At 44.1% G+C, this 21,936-nt stretch overlaps 1 protein-coding gene across 1 annotated transcript in view; it reads right to left on the minus strand.

Moving 5' to 3' along the window:
• Window positions 1-4,763: 4,763 nt before the first annotated feature.
• The window catches only part of fam49bb (family with sequence similarity 49 member Bb), a 33,828-nt gene continuing 16,655 nt past the window's right edge, over window positions 4,764-21,936 (minus strand). The window contains exons 3-12 of the mRNA XM_061093738.1: window positions 17,231-17,313; window positions 15,962-16,083; window positions 14,992-15,097; window positions 11,211-11,350; window positions 9,707-9,784; window positions 6,870-6,986; window positions 6,693-6,772; window positions 6,479-6,605; window positions 6,331-6,401; window positions 4,764-5,536 (exon numbers count right to left, since the gene is read on the minus strand). Of these exons, the coding sequence (XP_060949721.1) occupies window positions 5,473-5,536; window positions 6,331-6,401; window positions 6,479-6,605; window positions 6,693-6,772; window positions 6,870-6,986; window positions 9,707-9,784; window positions 11,211-11,350; window positions 14,992-15,097; window positions 15,962-16,083; window positions 17,231-17,303 (978 nt within the window). The 5' untranslated portion in view covers window positions 17,304-17,313 and the 3' untranslated portion in view covers window positions 4,764-5,472. The remainder of the gene's footprint in view (window positions 5,537-6,330; window positions 6,402-6,478; window positions 6,606-6,692; window positions 6,773-6,869; window positions 6,987-9,706; window positions 9,785-11,210; window positions 11,351-14,991; window positions 15,098-15,961; window positions 16,084-17,230; window positions 17,314-21,936) is intronic.

Genomic DNA, 21,936 nt, shown 5'->3' on the forward strand with positions numbered 1-21,936 from the left:
GGACAGATTTACATGAAGCTTATTAAAATGATACGGTTTAGGTCAGAGAGGAATCCATTACATTTCCGTTTGGATCTGGATCAGGCTGCGGCTTCAGGACTGGATCTTTCCCTGTCTTACTTTTGTGAGATAGGGCGTTTTTTATTGTTATTTCTCTATCATGTGCTTATTTTGTTTCCTGATTATAAAGATGGGTTGCTAATAGGCAGAGCCAGGCTTCCTGTTCCCCCACTTTTCCCAGTCTTTACGCCACAAGGGTCTCCGGCATTTCCAAACCGTCGCACCCGCCAACCAAGACTTATTTCGCCATTTTCTGCCAGAAAAGGCCAATCAGCCAGCTAGTTCGGCGGCTCGGTGGGATGTGTGGCAGTGACAGGATGGCTGGAGACAGACCTCGGCGGTGGAGACCCTAGCAACAGTTGCACAGTCATCAGGACTCAGAGTTATGATTTATGGTCAAACGCCACGACAGAAAACGGTCGACTCCCTGCGTCAGGACCTCCGTCTGAGGATATTGCAGCAGACAGGCTGCATCAGGAACTGGAAGTGGAAGTGACTGAGAGCGCGACGGTTTTGTCTTCATGAACAAAAAAAAAAAAACTTGATGTCCGAGCCAGGTATTAGTCTGGACCGAGCTACGAGGATTTGTCCACATGAGACAACATCTGTCAGAGCGTCATGATGATATTTCAATTAAAAAGTCTTAATAATTAATATTTCATGAGGTCTAAGGAATGCTTTTATTAACTAAATTATTTATTTAACTTATTATACTCATACTCAGGCTTTATTATCTATATTCAGAATATTAATAAGTATATGTATTATACTTCAGTGTACAATTTGGAATAACCAGATATTATTGTACTACACTGTCTAATAGACGTAATAGACAATGTGTTGTAAATACATTGGGAGAGAAGCTTTTACATGTAAACGATATATTTGTACACAAAACTTTACCTTGTGATATGATTTTACTACTTTCATTGTTAATGATTGACATAATGATTGTTTCTGCTTTAACGACAGTAGTAAACCATTAATAACTTTTGTTGGTTGCTAGGATTTAGTGATAATCAAATTGGCAAGAAATTTCCATAATATGCAAAAGATCACACAATATTTTGAAGCTTTTTTTTATAAAGAATAATAAAGATTAGCTAAATATTATTATTATATTTATAGTCATCAATCGTTACTTGTGAAAATAAACCAGTAAGAACAAAACCATTGGGCTGACAGGTTGTGAGAAGGTTGCTCTTTCTCACAAAAATCTCATTTAAGCTTTTATAAATTATTAACTATAACTTGTAAACACAGAGTATGTCTGGTACCAAAGGTTCACTGTGGAGCTCAGAAACATCTGAATCCTCTCGGAGCAGAAGTGGTCTCGGTGTCGTCCCCTGACGTGTGGACCAGCTGCTGTTTACAGTGTGAGTGAGTGTGGACGTCTGCTGACCTGCAGCCGGAGGTCAGCTCCGACATGAGGACAGGAGTTCTACTGTCAACAAGGACATGACGTCCACTGAAGGTGTATTTCACACGACGCCTGCTCACTGATGTGTGAGGCATGTTTATAAAACATCAACAAGCAACAAGCAACACGCTCTGGAACATCTTTAGAAAAGGTGGTTTAGCTGCTCAGACAACTGGAAAAATACTTTATCTGCGTCTCCAAGACAACCGAGCTACTGAGGAAGACTGTGTGGGGAGATCGAAAGAAAATATTGCTTAACATTAAGTAAGGATTTAATTGAATTAAGAACATCTGCATAAAAATGTCACAGCTGCAACTACGAGCAAAAAGTTGTTTTGTTTACTGTTGTATAAATTATGGAAAAGCAGCAAATCTTCACCACTTACAAGCTGCACCTGCATTTCTCCTGGATGTGGACTCCACCATCCATCCATCCGTTATCTGTACCGCTTATCCCAACCGGGATTCAAACCTTCTACTTATTGAAAGTTGTTGCACTAAAAAATCGTTTGTACAACTGCTTTATTTAAATCATCTCTTCCAGGGGTCATTTGCTCTCATGGATTATTTGCATTAAAAACTGTTAGAACCTTTATCTCTGTGACGTGATGATATCTTCCTTTAATTCCCTTCTTACTTCCACAGAGTTTCCTCCTGATGTATGAAGTCTAAAAGTCAATATAAATGTTTTACATCGTTTCTAAAGTTTATATTTAACTACAGGAACAAACAGGAGGTGTTTCTCTGTGTATTCTAGAACAGGACCGGTGCTCGGGCCTGAGCCCTCTCCCCCCGAAGTGTAGCAACACTTTCACTGACTTCTCACTTCCTGAGAAATTGCTCATGCAAATGCTTTTCACAGAGAAAATAGTCCTATCTGCCCAACGGCCTCAGATTACAGCTCCTCTCGGGTTTGGCATGAAACCTGATCCTCGCTGAGCCGTTGATGTTTTGACACGACTGATTAACTAAGACTCCTCCGATTAAAGCAACGTACAGGAGGAAGTGGGATTTTTTTTTTGTGTTCAGGGGGGGGGGGGCTTCTGCATCTGTGGCAGCGTGTTTGTGTGTGAAGGGGGGCGGGGGGGTGGTCTAAGAGGATAGCCGTTGTCTTTCCGAGAAAAGCAAACTTGTCTCACCCCAGAGACAGATGAGCAATGTGTTAGGGCCTTGTGGTTTATGGACAGAGTTCAGTTCTCAGGCTCCTCTGGGGGGGGGGTGGGTGTGGTGGGGGGGGGGGGATTTCGCTGGAATTAGAGAAACTCTTTACTCAGAAATAACTGACAGTTGTGCCAGTTCACCGTGGCACATGATGCTCCAAATGTCAAACCGTAGAGCGGCGTGACAGGAACGTTACACAAACCTGGTGTATTCAAGAAAAAATAATATATTATATTATCCTTATTGCAAAAAGATGGACGTTTCTAATTGTGTCCAGAAGACGAGACTCTCCTCATGTTCGTCAACTCTCTACGTCTTCACTTCAGTCGTCATAAAAGTCGTTTAGTGTTAACGTCCCCGGACACGAGGAAGACATTTCATCTGTAAAAGGTTCGACCGACATCATTCACCTGATGAAAATCCTCAAGGTCAAACTCTGGAAGCTGCAAATCGCTGCAGGACTCCCTCTCCTGTGTGTTTCCTGTGCTGCATCTGTCCTCCACCTTCACTTAACCTTCAGGTTCGGCTGCAGTAAAACAAATACAATTCCCCCCGAACATAAATCCACATTTATGCACCAGCGAATGTCTGTTAGAAAGTAAAATATGAGGTTATCACCCAATATAAGTTATTTTTCTTCTCCTCATCCAACTCTCTGACTCTTTAAAATAGTATTTGCTTCATATCAGACGTCAGGATGATCTCAGTAACTTTCAAGTTCACTCAATGACAGCATCCGGGTGCAAAGTGCAGTTTGGGAGATTGGATTTTCTTGTTTCTTCGAGTCGGCCACGCCTGCAAACCGCATTTTTTCGTCATAATTTTCATGCCCGATAGAGCAGAGCACCTGAGAAGATGCAGCAGGATGAGTGAGTGCTTGTGTTGCCGGGTCACAGCAGGAGATCAGCCGTCGCAGAACAAGGATGCTGCTGCCCACTGAGAACATGTCACAGCGACACACACACACACACACGCAGCTGCATGCTCCACAACCACACACAAGCTGCATTCACGCAACAGAAGCTCCGGGCAGCAATTTCCAGTTCTTACCCACCCTCCTCTCCCTCAAGGACTTTCAAACCCACCCAACATTAAAGCACTTTCTGTCCTCCCCTCTCTCCCCTCCCTCCTCTCCCCCCTGTCTGTTAGTGCAGTGATGCTGCAGAGGACACACCCATCCACACTCTGCTGCCTCCTTGTCTCTCTCTCCTTGACCCTGAGAAGTTCTCCAGTGCTGCAGTGCCCCCCCAGCGGCAACTTCCCTGATCCCACTGAAATGCTGCTGGAAGGAGGAGAAACACTGAAAGGTTAAGAGACGTGAGGGTGGAATGAACGGAAGATTCACTTTCCCTCTTTTACTGAACACAACAGACACAACAAATATTAATAAATGTGGAAAGAAGGAACAATGGATCCCAGAAAAAGCTCTTTTTTTTTTATGAAAGGGAGACGACTACTTGTCAATGACATCATGTGAGTAGGTTTTTAATGAGCCCTAAAGTACAGTAGACATGGAGTGGTCATAAAAGGCAAAGAGAACACGGCTCATATTAAAAGCACATGAAGGGAAATGCATGAATTTAAAGAGAATGTATTACTCCCTTTATTATTTTCTTATTTATTTAATAAGTCTTTCATAAGCCTGAAATCAAACTGTCCCAAACTGTTATTATCGACTCATTCCTGCTTCAAATTGAGGCTTCAAACCTGCAGCTCACAAACCAATGGGTGACGTCAGGGCGTGGTTTCTTCTGCTGCACATTCAAGATGCCTCACTCTCGATTACCAGTTTAAACTAAATGAGCAGATCATCAGATTACATTTATTTTGCAATGCCGAACTTTCTTATAAGGTTCGGGTTTATTGTTTATATTAAATAAATGTTTGCTTTTTGTGTGAAACTGTCCCTTTAAGGTAGTGGAGCTCATCCTGTGTCACTGGGTTTGTTTAATCAAGAAAAGAGAAGCTGTGAGATCTGAAACGTTTTCCCCCGCTGCCTGTTTTTATGATCGATCATAAGAAGGAGCTTCTTGCTAATTATCACGTGAGGAATAAAAATAAACCTTTACAGTAAAACATCCGACAACTCGGATATGAGAACAGATGAAACCCGACGAGGCGATGGTAGAAAACCAGAGTTCTCTTTTTAATGTCTCCAGCCACAACTTACTGTCCACGTACAGTACACGCTCCCAATTTGATTTAGATTTTTGCACACATCACAGTTTGAAAGTTTTCAAATGAAAAATACAACACAACTATGAGAAAAAAAAGTCATATGCACAAATTAAAACCTATAAAAAAATATAAAAACAGTACTCTGAAATCTCATTTTGACAAGTACCATTTCAATAACAAAACATGTAATAATGCACAATAGAGCAGACAAATTAAACTGAACCATTAGTTTTTTTAAATACAAGGAAAGAAAGACAATTTTCATCATGCAGAAGATGTAATATTAAATAACGAATCAAACAAAAATAATATATACTTCTCTATATATCTCTCTCTTTTAAATTTTCAAGTCAAAGCACTCCCGTCCCTTAAACAGGGAAAAAAAACAAGACATTTTTAAAACCCCAGAGGTTCTGCTATGTTTTCATCAGCTGCCATTGTTTCATGGCCTTTTTATCGAAAACATCACAGCGACATCTTTTTGGCACAGAAAAAGACGTTTCATAATGGCAGTAGCATTTTGCAATATAAAAAGAGGGCGGAGCTGCAGCTCTTTAAAAAGGAAAAAAACAAAAACATTCTGTGCACCGACATCAGTCAGGAGAGTGGCGTCCCCCCCCCAGCAGGCTGTGAGGCAAGCAGGCAGCTCGGTCCTACTGCAGCATGCTCTTGATAGTCTTGTTGGTTGATTCATCGTTCAGATGCTTGGTCGTGTACCTGCAGCCACAGGAAAAGACACAAGTGAATTTCAACAAACAGAAGAAGTGTTCAGATGTTGTAATTCCCTCCGACATGGAAGTTGTGATTTCATCTGCGTTTGTTTGTCTGTTAGTAAGTTAGTACGATGCTGGAGGATACGAATCAAAACAAACAGAGACAGAACAAACATGCCGCCAAAGAAGTGGAGTTAAATATAGGACAATATAATGAAAACCTTCCTAAATGGATTCATGACTTAGTACATAATATTTGAATGTATTTGGGACTCTTTATAACCCTGGAGAAAACCTGTGTAAAGTAAAGCTGTACTAGAAATGTACTTTGCTACTTTCCACCACTGTACATCTAAAATAATTTGTCATCCTCTGTCCGATCCGAGATGTGGTCGCTGAAAGGAAATCTGGCAGCTTTGGGATGAGGTTGACCTCACGCTGCTGCTGAGCGCTCGCCCGCCTCAGGCCTCCGGTACAAAGAGGGAGAGAGAGAGAGATACAGATGTGAGGTCGACACAGACACGGCCTCGGCAGCTCCAGCAGCTGTGAGTTTTGGCCCAGGCGGGCAGAATTTGGACGACTACGAGGGAACGAGGTGTCAGACGTAATTGGAATCTCTGGAGAGGCTTCGACAACCAACACACAGACGACAGAAACCCCAGCGGACCGGGCAGAGGATGAGTGGCCGCACTGGAGGCGAGGGTGAAATAAACCGAGAGCCCCGTCTGCTGCTCATGAGCCAGAATCACCAGCAGGAGCAGCCGTCTCCTTCTCACTGAGCTGCAGAGGGGAAGTTACCTGAGAGCGTTGAGAAGGCCTTCCACACTGTTCGGAGGCTGATCTCTGAGGACTTTGATGCAGCCTTTCATCTGAGGACCAGAAAGAAACTGTTAGAGTCGGAGTCAGATGGGAAGAGCAACAGTGCAACGACCCGGGCAGCACTCACGTCGATTTTCGATGACTTGGCGAAGGCCCCTACGGGATGGACGTAGTCGTACAGGATGATGACCCCGACCATGACCCGCAGACAGAACGACACCGTCTCCTCGCTGGCGAAGCGGCTGCGGTACTCCCTGTGAGGACATGAGTATCGAGGGGTTACATCCACGAAGGGAAAGAACAGGAGGTGAAGCAGCTCTGTCAACATTCAAGTCACTCACGGTGTTTCCAGCATGACTTTACACACGGTCGCCATCGTGCTTAAGCAGTCTGTCGTGTTCTCGATAGGCAGGTTCTTGTTCTATAAAAAGACAGAGAGATAAAAGAGGAGTGAGAGCTCGGTGACACAAAGACGGGTGGGTTAAAAAAAGCTCGCTGCCTCGGCTGTCAAGTTTTACCTCCGACACAAACTTTGTCGTGCCGTCGCTTAATGTCTTCAGCATGGGCGTGGCATCGGCGTAGAACAGAGAGATCCGGTTGGCCAGCTCGTTGTTGACTTCATTCTCACCCTCCGCCTGCAAACAGTTATTTATTAATGAGTTAATCGTGTGTCATTATAATTTCTTTGAAGAATCATCACTTTCATGTCAAAGGTCAGACAGACCGGACCCTGGAGTTTACAAAGATTCACCAAACTGCTCAATACAGACACCTTATTGATTTGTATTTAAAATGAGCAGAGTGTTGAGATGCCATTGTTCTCTTTTTTGTGATAATGTGCAATATTTAGTTTTTAAAATGAACAAAAGACGAATTGAGTAGGTTGGAAGAAAGTGAGGGAGTCATTTGGAAAGCAGGTGTTTTTTATTTGGCTTCACACTCGTCTCCATGCCGCCCGACTGGGATTGTGCGTTAGAAAGTAATTTCATTAAAATGAGATCCTGACAGAAAGACACTGATGTAAACTGACCCCTCCTGCTCCTCCTGGTTTTGACACATTCTGCCGCTTCACTGAAAAAACACAGGTATCTCTCCACCGGTCTGTTCTAAATTTGTCTGCATATTTAAAAAACGATGAAGAACAATCCGTGCCTTCATTGTTTCAGCGCTGACAGAATAGGAATAAAATATCAAAACCAATTCCTGCTTTAACAGATGACGACATGCGAGCCCAGAGACGTTACCACGGGGACAGATGTGTTTCATCTCCGATGTCTGAATGATTCAGTCGTCTGAGCGGTGACTCAAACGCTGCTGCTGCTGCGTGAGACTGAGCCCGAGCTGCTTTCAACAGTGACAGGTTCTAATGACAAGTGTCTGGGTCCATTCGCCGAATGGTAAATGTCAGAGAGATCAAACCAAAGAGCGATGTCTGTTCATCCTACACACACACACACAGGAACAATGAAACCTCTCTGTTATATGTCCACTGAAAAAAGATGCATGTCTTCTATATTTTATATCGCAAAGTAGGAGTGAATAAAACGCAGGCCCGGACTTTGCTCAATAAAAAGGCTCAAGCTACATTTCCACAGGTCTTCATTTTTAGAAAAGAGTAAGGTCTAAAAGTACATTTTAGGAAACAAGCTTAACACACCTCAACTTAGTGAAGGTCAATTAGAAGATTTATTAAATAGCAGTTTCACGGGTGAATCCATTGTAAAATCACAAACCCTTATCAGGTTTTTCTGCAGCAGTCCTGCTTCGCTCTCACACCACGAACAAAGCTTGGAACTCGTCCAAGACGCCCATTTGCTCCAGACCAGAGTTCAATCCCAGAAGGTGTCATCTACAGGATCCGCATTGACCTGGAATTAAGTGTTTAATCTCTAGAGGATTTGGGCCGTGCCACTGATTTGGGATCAGATTCTCCCGCCACGTGCTGTTACCTCCCACTCTGAGCTTCAAACTCCCTGAAGCTCCCTGTGGGGCCGCGGCGATCAAACAGTCTGAAAACTTCATTTGTCATTCCCGCCTTTCAACTCCCGCGCTCTGAACTCTGCCGAGATTCTAACGAGAAGCGACGGCTCAGGTTCTGAGTTCAGACGAATCGCGATGACGCACATCTTTAAATTTGATCAGGGCCAGCGCCACGGCGACATTAAAGGAATTCAAAATCACAGAGCGTCTCAACATGAGGAGTTTTAAAATAAAGTCATTATTCATCTTTGCTGAATCTTTTGACAGTTGACGTAAAGGCCTCTGCAATCACACACACACACACACACACACACACACACACACACACACACACACACACACACACACACACACACACACACACACACACACACACACACACACACACACACACACACACACACACACACACACACACACACACACACACACAACTGAATTCTTTGCATTTTAAATAGCAAACTGATGAAATGTGTTGTGGTCGTTAACTGAAGTTGAGCTGAAATTCTGTATCTATGTTTTGCAATGTCACACCCATCAGAGATAAAGGCAATGCCAGTTAATTGACTTCATCCAGTAAGGACTACACAAAGTAATTTAGAAAATAAGTAACATAAAGAGCGAGATAGATAAAGTTTGGGGAATTAATATACTATTCACCCCAAGTCAGTTTCTTTTCGATCTAACTCCTCTGAAGGCATGTACACAAGAGACCAAGAGCACTTGTTACATATATTCTTGATGACTGCTAGGAAAATGGTGACAATGAAAAGGTTGAATCCACAGCCGCCTACAGAGGCACAGTGGAAACAGAAGCTGAGGGAGGTGTATGGAATGGAGGCTTTAACTGCTCAATTACAATTAAGGTCTGATGTTTTTGTGAGGAGGTGGCTACCTATTGCAGGATACCTCTCTAACTGAGGGGAATCCTGTGGTACGATGGAATGTCTTAACTGTCCATTTATTTATTTTTCACTAATCAGTCTGTGATATCTAATTTGTGATGTTGTCAAGTAAAGTTTGTGTTTCTCTTCAACAAAGTTCTAAAAAAGAAATAAAAAATAAGTAACTTTTTCTGCTGCGGTTGAAAATAACATTAAAACAAGGAGACTGAACCAAAACAGTATAGTTGCAGGCTTTTAAATTAAAACAATAAACTAAAAGATACTAAAACGCTCACTAGACTAGAGCTGAACTGCAGAATTGTGTATAAATCTCTGAGCTTATCATCTCCAGAGATTCCTTTCAAGCACAAGTAGATATTTGATCCATGGCTGAGATCAAACCATTGATTGTCGCTGCTTTAACCAAGTTGAATTCTCTTCAGCTACAGTCCCCCCCCCCCCCCAGAGAGCGTTGGACGTAATGAGCTCACCGGCACGTTGTTGATCCGCATGCGGCTCAGCGTTCTCCTGTAATAACTGAAGTCATTCTGAATGGCAGGATTTGTCATCTGGAAAACAAAAACAAACAGAAATGGGTTTTAACACACACACACAGAGTGAGAGAGTGTTTCTCTTCATGTCTGCAGGACATTCAGCTCGGGATCAAACACGCCGGCGTCCTGACAGAGTCTTTTAGTCAACAAGGCAGAAATGTAGCTTTGGGGGGCAAACGACATGAAAAGAACACTGATACAATTACAGTTTCATTTGCTGAACTGGATTTGAATCCTCTGACACTCATCCCGCTTTAACGTCCACATCCCCGGCTCCTCCTGTCAGGGGGTATTTGGTAATTCTCCCTCCACAGTCTGGCTGTGCAGCTGGATAGTTTCTGACAGGAGGGTCAACAATTACACAGCCGTCAAAAAGGTAGTAGCGGGTCTCGTTAGGCCGAGCGGAGGTGAGAAGGAAAGCCTCGAACAAAAGCCACAGAATTCAGTTGATTTCCTTTGACACCACTTTCTACAAATATGACTCATCTGGCTACAGTGACCTCTTAAAAAAAAAAAAGCAAAAAAAGAAGCAACCAACCAGGGAGCTTCTTTTCAAATGTCACCACTAGTGAGAGCTCATCCTGTGGCTAATTATCGTCAGTCCTGTATGAGCATGTCACATCCAGAGCTGGACTGGCAGCAGGCTAATCCTGCGACAATAGACTGGTGCTCGGTCTGCGTCCACCAGAGGAGACGGGCGGCACGCCACACAGACAGTTTAACTAGGTCAGGAGCCCGTGCATGGGTGTGAAAGATTGATGACAAGGCCTAGCATGCCACTTTGCACCCCCCCCACCTTTGGGTTTCCATCCCTGGGCAGTGGGCACTAATTGGGACATCGCAGCAAATGGCCTCAGGGTGTCAGGAGGGGTTTTTTGTAAGTTTTTGTTTCTGAGGAGTCGGGGTGTAAGGGGAACCAGTTCACCCGCTGTCTCATCACGAGGCCTCATGTTTCTGACAATGCGCATTCAAGCGACACCCCCACTCCATTCCTGGTGGGTTTTTTGGCTGGCATCAGCAACTTGTGTCTGAACTCGAGCCAAATATTAATTTCTGGAAGGTGCCTTTCTCCTTCATTAATAAAAAAACGACTTCATTATGCAGAACTACACTCAGGACAACAACAATTTGCAGACCTCTTTACCCGCAGTAACCCGTATTAGCCATTCCACTGACATCCGCTGTATTATAAACAGCAGAGCAGTATCAGGACTCTAATTAAATGCTCATTATGCACTCACTGGCTGCGGTTTTTAAATTGCACGGAGCAAGAAACCTAATTCAAGGGCGTCAGCAGCTCATAGGGGACGGAGAGGTTGGGTCTGTATCACAGGAGAACAGTGCAGAGGTTACTTCAATATCTAAAAAGGTGAGCTCGAGGTTTTTAAATGCAGAAAGTGACGCACCCCCGGACGGGCTGGAGACATTCAGAGTGTCTTACTTTAAGCTCATCAAAGCGCAGAGTGAAGTGCAGGATCTCGGCAAACTGCTTGGCCAGCGCCTGCTCCCGCTCCAGGTGCTGAGTGGGGTCGTCGTACGTCTCGCTGGTCAGAGCTCCCAGGAGGCTGTGCAGCGCCGCCTCTGTGGGAGAAACACGATGTCTGTGTTAGAGGAAAGGAGCCGAGAGGACGGGCACGAAAACACGAGAACAAAATATATACATGTTCTTTGATTGAGCCCGTCAGAGCCCAGGTTGTCTTTCACAATCGAGTTTTTGTTGCTCAAGGTTCCAGTTAACAGCTGAAGAATCCGTACAATATTACAGAAATTGAAAAACTCAAAAGGTTGTGAGAAAGAAGCAACGCTCCATCTGTCACAGCAGAGTGAATATTCAACTCTTAAATGTAAAACAGTGCAGCGACTTTAACAATTGTAGTTTATTTTCAACATTGATTCATCTGCTGAATATGTTCGTTCACATTGAATTGTTTCTTAAGTCTTTGGGAATGATTAAAAAAACTTTAAACAAGACAAAATATATCAACTTTATACTCATTAATGATAAGAAATAACAGCCAATCTTAACAATTGAGAGGCTGATCCCAGCTAGTGTCGACCATAACAGCTCCAATAACCCTTATTTGTGATACATGGATACACCACCAACGGTACCATAGGACTGTAACTATTTGGAACTCTGAATTACATTATAAACAGTATATTAATACTGTGTCATTGCTGTATTTCTCTGTGATGTCATCCTATGCACCAACTTTTTTCTTTTTTTTCTCTTATTTAATTAGTTTTATTTCATCAATGCGTGTATTTTTTTTAATTTTGTTATGTTATTTTCTGTAATGTTTGATGTAGATTGCTCTGTATGCTCTGCATGTTCTCTTGCAATGTGAAAATATTTTGAAAAATAAAATATTCCAAAAAATAAACCAGCTCCACATAACTCATCAACCAAGATTTAGATTCTTTCTGTCTCGTATCATTGTGTGTGTTGTTTCTGGACGAGGCCAAAGAAAAGTCTTTAAAGTGGATCATCACCACAGTTAGTGTGTCAGCCAGCTGAAGTCGCCTGATTAGGACACAGACAGATAATGGGACAGTGGTGGTGGTGCCCAAACTGCCGAGGGCCCAGTGCCAGTCTGGGGGGGGGGGGGGTGAGGGGTGGTCCGGGAAAGAAGGGCAGGGGGGGGACGAGAGGCTTTCCTGCTCAGATGCAGATGAGACATGGGACTAATTATCTCATTGGAATGGAATTGAGGGGGGGGGGGGGGGGGGTTGGAGGGGAACAGGATTTCATTCAAGCAGAATTACACTCATTGTTTTGACAGTAAGTAAATACAAAGCCTGTGTCATGCCTGGACGTGACACACACACACACACACACACACACACATACACACACACACACACAGACCGATCATTACACATGCATGAGGAGCCGCAGCAGGGACATTAGGAAACGATTAAGTGAAACGTAGAGATCGACGCTCAGGAGATAATAATATCAAACGAGACAGGTCCTCTTCAAACTCACAGTTTCAAGATCGAGAGGAGAAACCTGAGTCCAGCGGGAAGTTTGTATTTATAGATGCAGACGATGCTCAGAATTCAGTCTCGTCCGAGATGCTTTTTAATAATGACACAACCCAGAGGAGCTGAGCATCTGATGCCAGAAGCCGAGCGTGTTTCCAAATGAGCACCGGGTCGATTTACTCTGAGTGTCTTTTACATCTCTTGTTGATTACACACGACGACGAGCACGTCAACATTCAGACGGTGGTCGACTTAAGATAATCAGAGAGCGGAGGGGGGGGGCGGACGGACGGAGCTCTGGCAGCTCCGCGCGGCAAATTGAGCGTGTTTGCCATTCGGTAATGACTCCCATCTGCTCGGGCCGGCGATGGCAGCGAGGCGGCTGACTCAGAGCGGCACTGAGGAGCGGCTCCTTCCTTCCCTCTAAGTCCCAGTCACAACAGAAGTTAAGATGGAGATGCTTAGAGGCTGTCGGGAATGAGCCACTCTGGTCTGTGGGGATGGAGGGGAGGGTGGGGAGGGGAGGGGGGGCATGTCTGAGCTCATCAGGTCACGGCAGAGCAGGCAAGTAGAATGCGGGCATGTTAGGCGCTGTAGTCGCAGAGAGGGGGGGGTGAGTGCGTCTTTAGTCTGTTCGAGACCCGAGAATCTATGAGGAGTGAGACTCAAATTCACATCAGTTTCTCAGAGTTAAGGTCATAAACGTAAAATCCTCATCAGAAATAAAGGATGTTAGTCTGGTCTGTAGCAGAAAAAATTTACGTTGTGACAGTGATGTTACATTAAAATCAGATTCGAGTTTTCATGCAGGAACAACACGTGAGCAAAGAAACACGTCTCTTACATAATCAAGTAAAAATGTCAAATATTTACCACCTTCTTTCACATGCAGTAAACATTCGGTTTGTTTTCAACTGTTGGTGAAACAACCCAAACAACATAAAGACCTTTTATTCTGGGAGGATCCAAGTCTTAAGTCTACATTATGCTACATTATGGGGAAAAATTGGTGTCAACATAAATGACAAAGAAACACGTCTCTTACATAATCAAAGCAAAAATGACAAATATTTACCAGCTTCTCAAATGAGTCTCTTTCAAATACATGAAATACATTCGGTTTGTTTTCAACTGTTGGTGAAACAACCCAAACAACATAAAGACCTTTTATTCTGGGAGGATCCAAGTCTCAATACTACATTATGTTACATTATGGGGAAATATGGGTGTCAACATAAATGACATAAAGAAACACGTCTCTTACATAATCAAAGCAAAAATGTCAAATATTTACCACCTTCTTTCACATACAGTTAACATTCGGTTTGTTTTCAACTGTTGATGAAACAATCCCAAACAACATAGAGACCTTTTATTCTGGGAGGATCCAAGTCTCAACACTACATTATGGGGAGATATGGGTGTCACCATAAATGACATAACGTCCCCAGTAGTAGATCTTCCCTCCTCAGCTCTGCTCCACCAGCCTGGAGTGGTGAAGCTCTCTCAGCTTCACGCAGATCCGACAGGAAGTCGGGACGCGGACGCCATCACGGCCCCTGGAGCCTGAAGTCAAGGCGGTGAAATAGAGCAGCAGCCGCGACTGGGAGGTGACCTACTTCATTACATAACCGCCACCGCCAGGCAGCCGCCGCCCACTGCTCCCATTGACTACCTTCTGCACCGCCACTGGGATTACGGGGCTGAGGGCGTTGGGGCATGGCGGGCTGCCCCCCCCCCCCCTTCAAGCCTGAGGGTCATAAGAAGATCAGGGAGCAGTAAGCCTACTCCCCCCCCCCCCTGTATCCATGCTAATTAAACAACCTATAGCCCAGCAGAGGTCAGCGGGCAGTGCAATGCAAGCAGCATGTTGAGAAATGCGCGGCTGTGGGGGTTTCAAAGGGAGTTTGTGTAAGGCTGAGCTGTGGGTTACGTGTGTGTTGACTTTTGCAGTTCAGCAGTCAATACTGCAGATGCACACGTGAACAATTAAGGTCATGTATGAAGGTTGTGTGCTGCTGAGGCCACTAGAAGATGTTTTATATAAAGCACATGTACTTTCATCCTTCTCAGCAGCAAGTCTGGGACTGAGGTGATGCTTCAAATTAAGAATGCACGAAAAACTGAGACACACAAGAGAGGAGTTTTGCATTTTACAGGTAAAGAACGCAGCATGAGACTGTTTGGGTCGGACACGTTCAGGACAACAGGAAAGTTAATCTGCAGATACGTACCTAACCTCTGGGAGAACTGGTAGAACTTCTTCAGTTTCCCCACTAAGGGAACCACGGCCGCCCACGACTGCTCCTGTAACGCCTCATCGTTCGGATTCTGGATCGCCTGGAAACACACACACAAGAAAAATAAGAATTATTTCAGGTGAATTACAGACGAGGGTAACTAAACAGAGTTATAATAGAGGAGCGCTACAGATTTTCTACAGGAAATTCTGTATAAAAAGGTATTGGGGTGCACTGGAAAATGTCTTTTGTGGTTTCCATGCTCGAATTTAGTTTATTTACTTCATAGAACTTATAAAGGGAGGACAAGGAGAAAGACAATTTTCTTTATACAATTGAAAAATCTGATTCTTTTCAATAAAATAATTTTATCTGTCATCAATGTCTTTCAGAGTTGGTCACAATGGTATGTTAATATCCCCTCACTTCACAGAAAAATGTCTAATGTCCACTTTTTTCTTCAGGTGTATATATATATATATATATATTTAGATATACGTTTATATTTTATTTTCTATTTTAAATTTTTGATTTTCTATTTTCTATTATTTTATTCAAATTTTGTTTTATTGGTTGTAATACTCTGAGCATTGCTAGAAGAATTCCTGTGACCCAAGCATTTCATTACCAGCGACTGCTTAATGTTATTGTTGTGCATTTGATAATAAACCCTTGAATCTTGAATCTAAATGTCAATATTTATTTGTGGTTACAGACCGAGGCGAGAATTCCTTAATGACTTAATCATTTTTACAACCCTTGTGAATTATTCCCAGCAGTCGTCTCCTAAGGAGGTTATTCATTTGACTTTTCTTATTTTTAATCCGAAAGGGAAACACCTCCACTACTGTCAGTGTGATCTGAAATCCTTTCTTCACAGCAGGACACAAGCAGACTCTCCAAACTCTGCAGCAGCTCTGCCTGCCTCTGAGTTGGAGTTGGGTTATTTTGTGTAAGGGCGTACCTCTCTGATCTCCTGGCCCGCTCCCTTGTACGCCTGCAGCTCATCCAGGATCCCCTTGGCGTCTTTCAGCACCACGTCCACCTGCTCCCACACCTCGCGCTCTGCGTCCGTGGGCTGGGCATCTGCAGCAGACCACCACCACCACAACAACAATAACAACAACAGGGTCAACAGGGCAAATCTGATTAGTTTCTAATCCATATTCAGACTGGCTTGAAACACACGGTAAAAAAACAGCTGTAGGAAATCTATTAAATCCCCAAATATGATGAGAATGTGCAGCTTTCAATTATGTAAATGTAAATTCACAGGAATAATCTCATCTTGGCAAAGTTTCCCATTTATCCGTGACACCACCCACTTCCCTGGCTGATAGGAGGGAAATGGAGCAAGATAAGAGAAGACAAATGAAAAAGGCTTATATATATTCTTTGTAACAGCTCTGTGTGTAGAGACTGTTTGGTTTTCTGAGCTCTTATTTTGCCTTGAGAGAAGTGGCAATGAAGAATAGCAACAGGAGTATGAACTCCTTTCCAGCACCTGAAGGAAGAGCACCTTGCCAAGTGTGATGAATGTAAACTCCTGCTCCCGTGCAGAAGCAACACCTCAAACTCAGCTCATACTGGGAGCTATAATAAAGTATTTCTACTGTGAATCATTATTCATTTTGCTTTTGAATTTAATCCATTCAATAAGTCTTTGTTTAAATTTAATATGAGTTTTTTTGAGTAGATTTTAGGGAGTAAAAACATTCGCAAAATGCAAATACACTCTAGAAAGACTACAGCTAGTGAGATCTTTATAACATTTAAGCAATCCTGCATTGAAATTATTTGTTAGATATAAAAAACTGTGATGTTATTTCAATATATAAAAAGAAAATCAGCTAGAACCAGTTGGAGCCATCCGAGGCATTGTTTCCTCTAAAGGTATGACTGAGTCTCTGGCTCTGCCAAGTGTGAGAATAGTACAGTACAGGATCAAGCCATGTTGAGGGGCCTGAGGCTACACAGCAGCTGAACTTAAGCGCTTTATATTTGAGGAGGGGGCTCTGCTGCAACCCGGCCCTGATTGATATTCCGCTCACACTCCGGTGGAGGAGAGGCAGGTTTGATTCGAAAAGAGCAGAAGTGGTGGGTTTTATTCCTTTTTGCCGCTGGGAGGAACACAGTGTTTTTCGGAGCTGATAATGCTATGGTAAGATATTCAGGTGATCAATATCAGTGGAGAGGGGGGGGAGGGGGGAGCAATTACTTCAGAAGGACTCACTTTCAAAGTCGAGGAAAAAATTGGGCTCCTGTTCCAGGTCTGTGCATGTCAAAACTTTCAGTAGGTTCCCCATGATACGATACCTGTTGAGGAGAAGGGAGACAAATCAATAGGGAGCAAAGAGAGAGAGGAGTTCAGCGGTAAAGTGAGTGGGAGGAGAGAGCGAGTGAATCCACCTTGCCAATGCAGCGGTGCCCCCCAGATGTGTTTCCTGCTCTCAACAACCACATGTCACACCAACAATTCCAGAGAATATAAAAATAAAACAACACTCTTATTCTACCCGGCAATCATCAGCATTTACAGGCGGTTGTACGCAGAGTAATCAATCCCACCAGCCTCCGCAGGGAAATCAAACATGATCTATGTTTATGTGAAGCAGGTAAATGTTCCCTGCACATGATTAGACGCAACTAATTAAACTTTTATAGAGGATGTTGTCATGTGGAAACAGAAGCGGAGCAGATTATGGAGTTGGTTGCTCGTGTGTGATGTAGAGCTCGTCCGCCGTGATTTGAAATGCACTTCGTCGTCTGTGCAGAACCACGATGTTCCTCGGGACAGTGCGCCGCAGTATCGTGAAACACAACATGAATCATTCACGTCCCTTTGCCAACCTAAGTACCGACAGTGGGACAGACACAGAGGTTTGTATGTACTACAGGAGCACAGTGCAGGCCAGTCGTAGTATTTATTGTGTTTTTATGTTTATTGTATGCACCAACAACCAGAGCAAATTCCCGGTAGGTGTAAACCTACTTGGCAATAAATACATTCTGATTCTGATTCGTCCATATAGTATAAAATACATTCACATCCCATGAGTGATGTTGGAGCAAGTTAGATTCTATGACAAAGAAATTTAAACTGCAACTAAGTATTACCTCCACAAGTTAGTTTTGTTTTCACCCATTGTCTGTTAGTTTGTAGGATTAAGGAAAAACTACGGAACAGATTTCCACAAAACTTGATAGGACGGGACAGTGGATCCAGAAATGTTTCAATCACGTTCTTTAACATTGTGAGAAAGTGACTTGTTTTGAAGTTTTCACTATTTTTCAAGGGAATCATTCATGGATCTTGATGAAAAGAATCCGGAATATTATGAACGCCTGAGTTATGTTGGAATTCCACGTTAAATTCTATGACAAAGAGATTTAAACTGCAAACCAAGTATTACGTCCAAAAGTTAGTTATGTTTTCACCCTTGTGTGTCAGTTTGTAGGATTAAGCAAAAACTACAGAACAGATTTTCAAAAAACCTGATGAAAGGACGGGACAGAGGATCCAGAAATGTTTTAATCACTTTCTTCTTGTGAGAAAGTGACTTGTTTTGAAGTTTTCACTGTTTTCCAAGGGAATGATTTATGGATCTTGATGAAAAGAATCCAGAATATTACGAAAACTCTCCAGTTCCATGTCCCCATACACAAGAAATTAAAATAATATATGAAATGATTCCATTGTTCAAGCAAATAAAGATGCAAATGAAAATGTTTCAGAAATGTACTCGAGTCTCATTGACCTTCACTTAAAAAATACTCCTTTTTCAAGCTTTCACACTTTGTAACTGGATTTTAATTCCTGGTGCAACAACTGTGCAGCATAAGGCAAGTATCAGACTTTGCCATTGTCCCTATGACGTGACTTGACGGTTCAGGAAGAGGATGATGATGATGAGGAAGACTTTCCAAGCTTTGGCGGTCACACCCATACCGTCGCTGCTGATGCACACAGACGTTTACAGATACACCTTAAAGCTACAGATCTACTGAGAGCTGCACAGGGAGAAGTGACAGCCTCTCACATGTCTCCGTCCTGTCGATCCTCCAACTCCTAGAAAGCACAGAGCAGGATCTCTCTCAATAGCACCAGGTCAACAGACATATGACGAGTCGAAGATCGGTGGCGGTTTGTAGAGAGAAAGCAGCGGCGGTGACAGATTTAACCCCTGGTGACAGAGCGGAGACGGGCAGGAAGCACTCAGGGAGGAGGGAGGGAAGGAGGGAAGGAGGGAAGGAGGGAAGGAGGGAAGGAGGGTCCATGTGATGAAGTTAAACTTCAGCAGGCAGATGTCAGCAGGAGGAGCGACAGGTGAGCAGCCAGAGTGACTGAGTGAGGACCGGAGGTGACAGGGTGAATCACGCCAGCAGAGGTGATGCTGGGAGACAAGGAGACGCTGCGACAGAGCAAAGTACAGAGTCAGCAGCACGGGGGGGGGAGATGGAGTGCTTTTAAAATGCATGAGGTGCACGAGGGAGGGAGGGGGGGGCGACGCGTAGGCTTGCATCTTGAAAACCTTGTCAAGGCTTTTTTTTTTTTTCTTAAACAGAGATTTTTTTTTATGATGAATGGACAATTTATACTTGACTGTAAAGTTTATGTACAAAAAGCTTTTATACATATTATTACCTTCTCTGGATCCAGATAATGGATTGGTACTTAATGAGCAGAGCATCTCAAAGTCAAAAGGACAAAAAATAAATGTCTTCTAACATGTTTCCTCAAGTTCAGTCACGAGTGAATCAAGCTGAAGATAAAAAATATATACATATAAAATCAAATATCTAAGTTTATCTAGTTCTGGATCTGGTTCCTGCTTCTTCAATGGGATTTCTTTTGGTGCTGGTTTTAATTTTCTTGGATAGTACATTTTAAATCTGGGTGTTTTCAGCTGTGGTGGTCTAGTTCAAAACAAGGCGGTTTCACTATTGACTTCTTTGTGTTTTATCGCTGCAGATCCAGGAAAGCTGCTCAGTGTTAGATTGAGGATTGTGATTACTACTAGATTGCTTAAATATAAAATGTGCCTGCCCACGTTTACAACTATTACTGACAACAACACCATCATTACTGTCATTGCTGCTCTGATACTTTGTCTTTTGTATGAATACTTAAAACATTGATGCACCTCTCCACAGTGTTGTCTCCTGAATGCTTTAAATAATGTTATTTTGTCGACATGCTCTTTCACACACGAGACACCTATTGCACTTCTGTCTGTCCTGGGGGAGGAATCCCGCTCGGAGGTTTCTGCATTCCTCCGTTAAAAGGTATTTGTTCCTTTCCTCTCTCTCTCCTGCAGCACTCTGCACAGACAGTATCTTCTCCTGACTGTTGTGGTCGCTCGTGGCGCCCAGCGACCACCTGCACAGCCCCACCTGCCTTGTCCGGCCTCGTCCTGTCACCCTCCACTAATGTGACCTGAATGTCTGGCTGTGCCGGCGCTGGCACCTCCCTGGCTGTCGGACAGCAGCACCTGATCCAGCCGCCCTCAGAAGGGATGAGAGCTGTCAGCGTCCTCCTCACCCTGCTGGATGCAGCGGGCACTGCCCACCGTCGGGGGGGCCTCCACCGGTCCTCTGCTGCCCCCTCTCAGCCGCCCTCGGACCGGCTGCCTGGCAGAGCTGCCGGGGCTCGGAGCGCTCGGACGCCAGCGCTGGCAGCCGTGCACGCTACTCCCCCCGTGCCGCCTAGAATGAGGTCATTTTAGGGACAGGGATTCACGTGGCCGAGTTTCAGAGTCAACCGGGGGAATCTTCAAGTGTAGCAGAAAGACGGGAGATTAAATCTAGAGCATTTTTAATTGTTATACCTCGATCTTTCTCTCAAACTGCAGCCTGAGTATCACTTTCAGATTACATAAACATGAACCAGCTGACTTTATCGCTCCTGTGATGACGACCCTCCTTACAGAAGATGAATTAAATGCAATATGAGTTCATGTGTGTACGCCGGTTGCCTGGTGACGGTGTAGTAGAGTGAAGTGCCGGCTGAAAGTTCACAGATACAGTATCAGAGAGAGATCGAGGAATTGAAGCCGCCGCCCCTCTCTCCTTCTCTCTCTCTCCCTCTCTCTCTCTCCCTCCCTCAGCAGTGTAGTACTACCCGGTCGTGCTGGCATGACCTGGGCACCACAGAGAGCCCGCCGACAGCCTTGTTGTTGTTTTGCACCCCCCCTCCTCCACACCCCCCCCCCACTGAGCCATCGCGTGCTCCCTGTGTGGGAGGGGAGGGGGGGGGCTGCTTCTAAGGGCCAGGGGGCAGAATCTGACAAGCAGGAGCCCGCGCGCTTCTCCCATTGGCTGAGCCGATCTACCCAACAGCTCACTGTATCCATGGAGTCAAAAAAAAATTTAGTGCCATTGAAAACATTGCAGCAGCCAATCAGAGGCCGGCTCCCGGTGAGCAGCGAGTACAGTAGTAGTAGGACTTGAAAGCACATGAATATATTAATACAGATGAGGTAATGCGCCAAAAACAGCGGATTAGCAGAAGGAGGGAAGAGGAATTTTTAATTCCACTAGTGAGCACGTTGTGGGTTGGAGTGATTTCATTATTTTTTATACGCAGTACAGCAAGTTCACATTATTATGATCAATTAAAATTAAAAAAAATATTCACAAATTATGCTTTGTGTTGTCACTTTGCGAATAACGGATAATCAGTCAAATATCAGAAAAATATATAATATAAAACTGTGAAAGTATTTGCAGGTTGCAGAAAAAGGGCTGAAGCTTATTTTGGAAGAGACACCACCACAGTGCCACGCCCATGCAGCAGCCTGACCTCCGGATGGCACCGGCGTCTCTCAGGTCCCGGCTCTGAGACGCCGGAGCAGCTGAACCCGAGCACTGCGGCAGCGTCCGACACCAACCTGCTCCAGGGGCCGATGGCCGGCTGACGGGAGGGAGGAGGAGGACCAG

Source organism: Limanda limanda, chromosome 20 (genome assembly GCF_963576545.1).
Source record: "Limanda limanda chromosome 20, fLimLim1.1, whole genome shotgun sequence".
In the NCBI taxonomy this organism is placed as follows: domain Eukaryota; kingdom Metazoa; phylum Chordata; class Actinopteri; order Pleuronectiformes; family Pleuronectidae; genus Limanda; species Limanda limanda.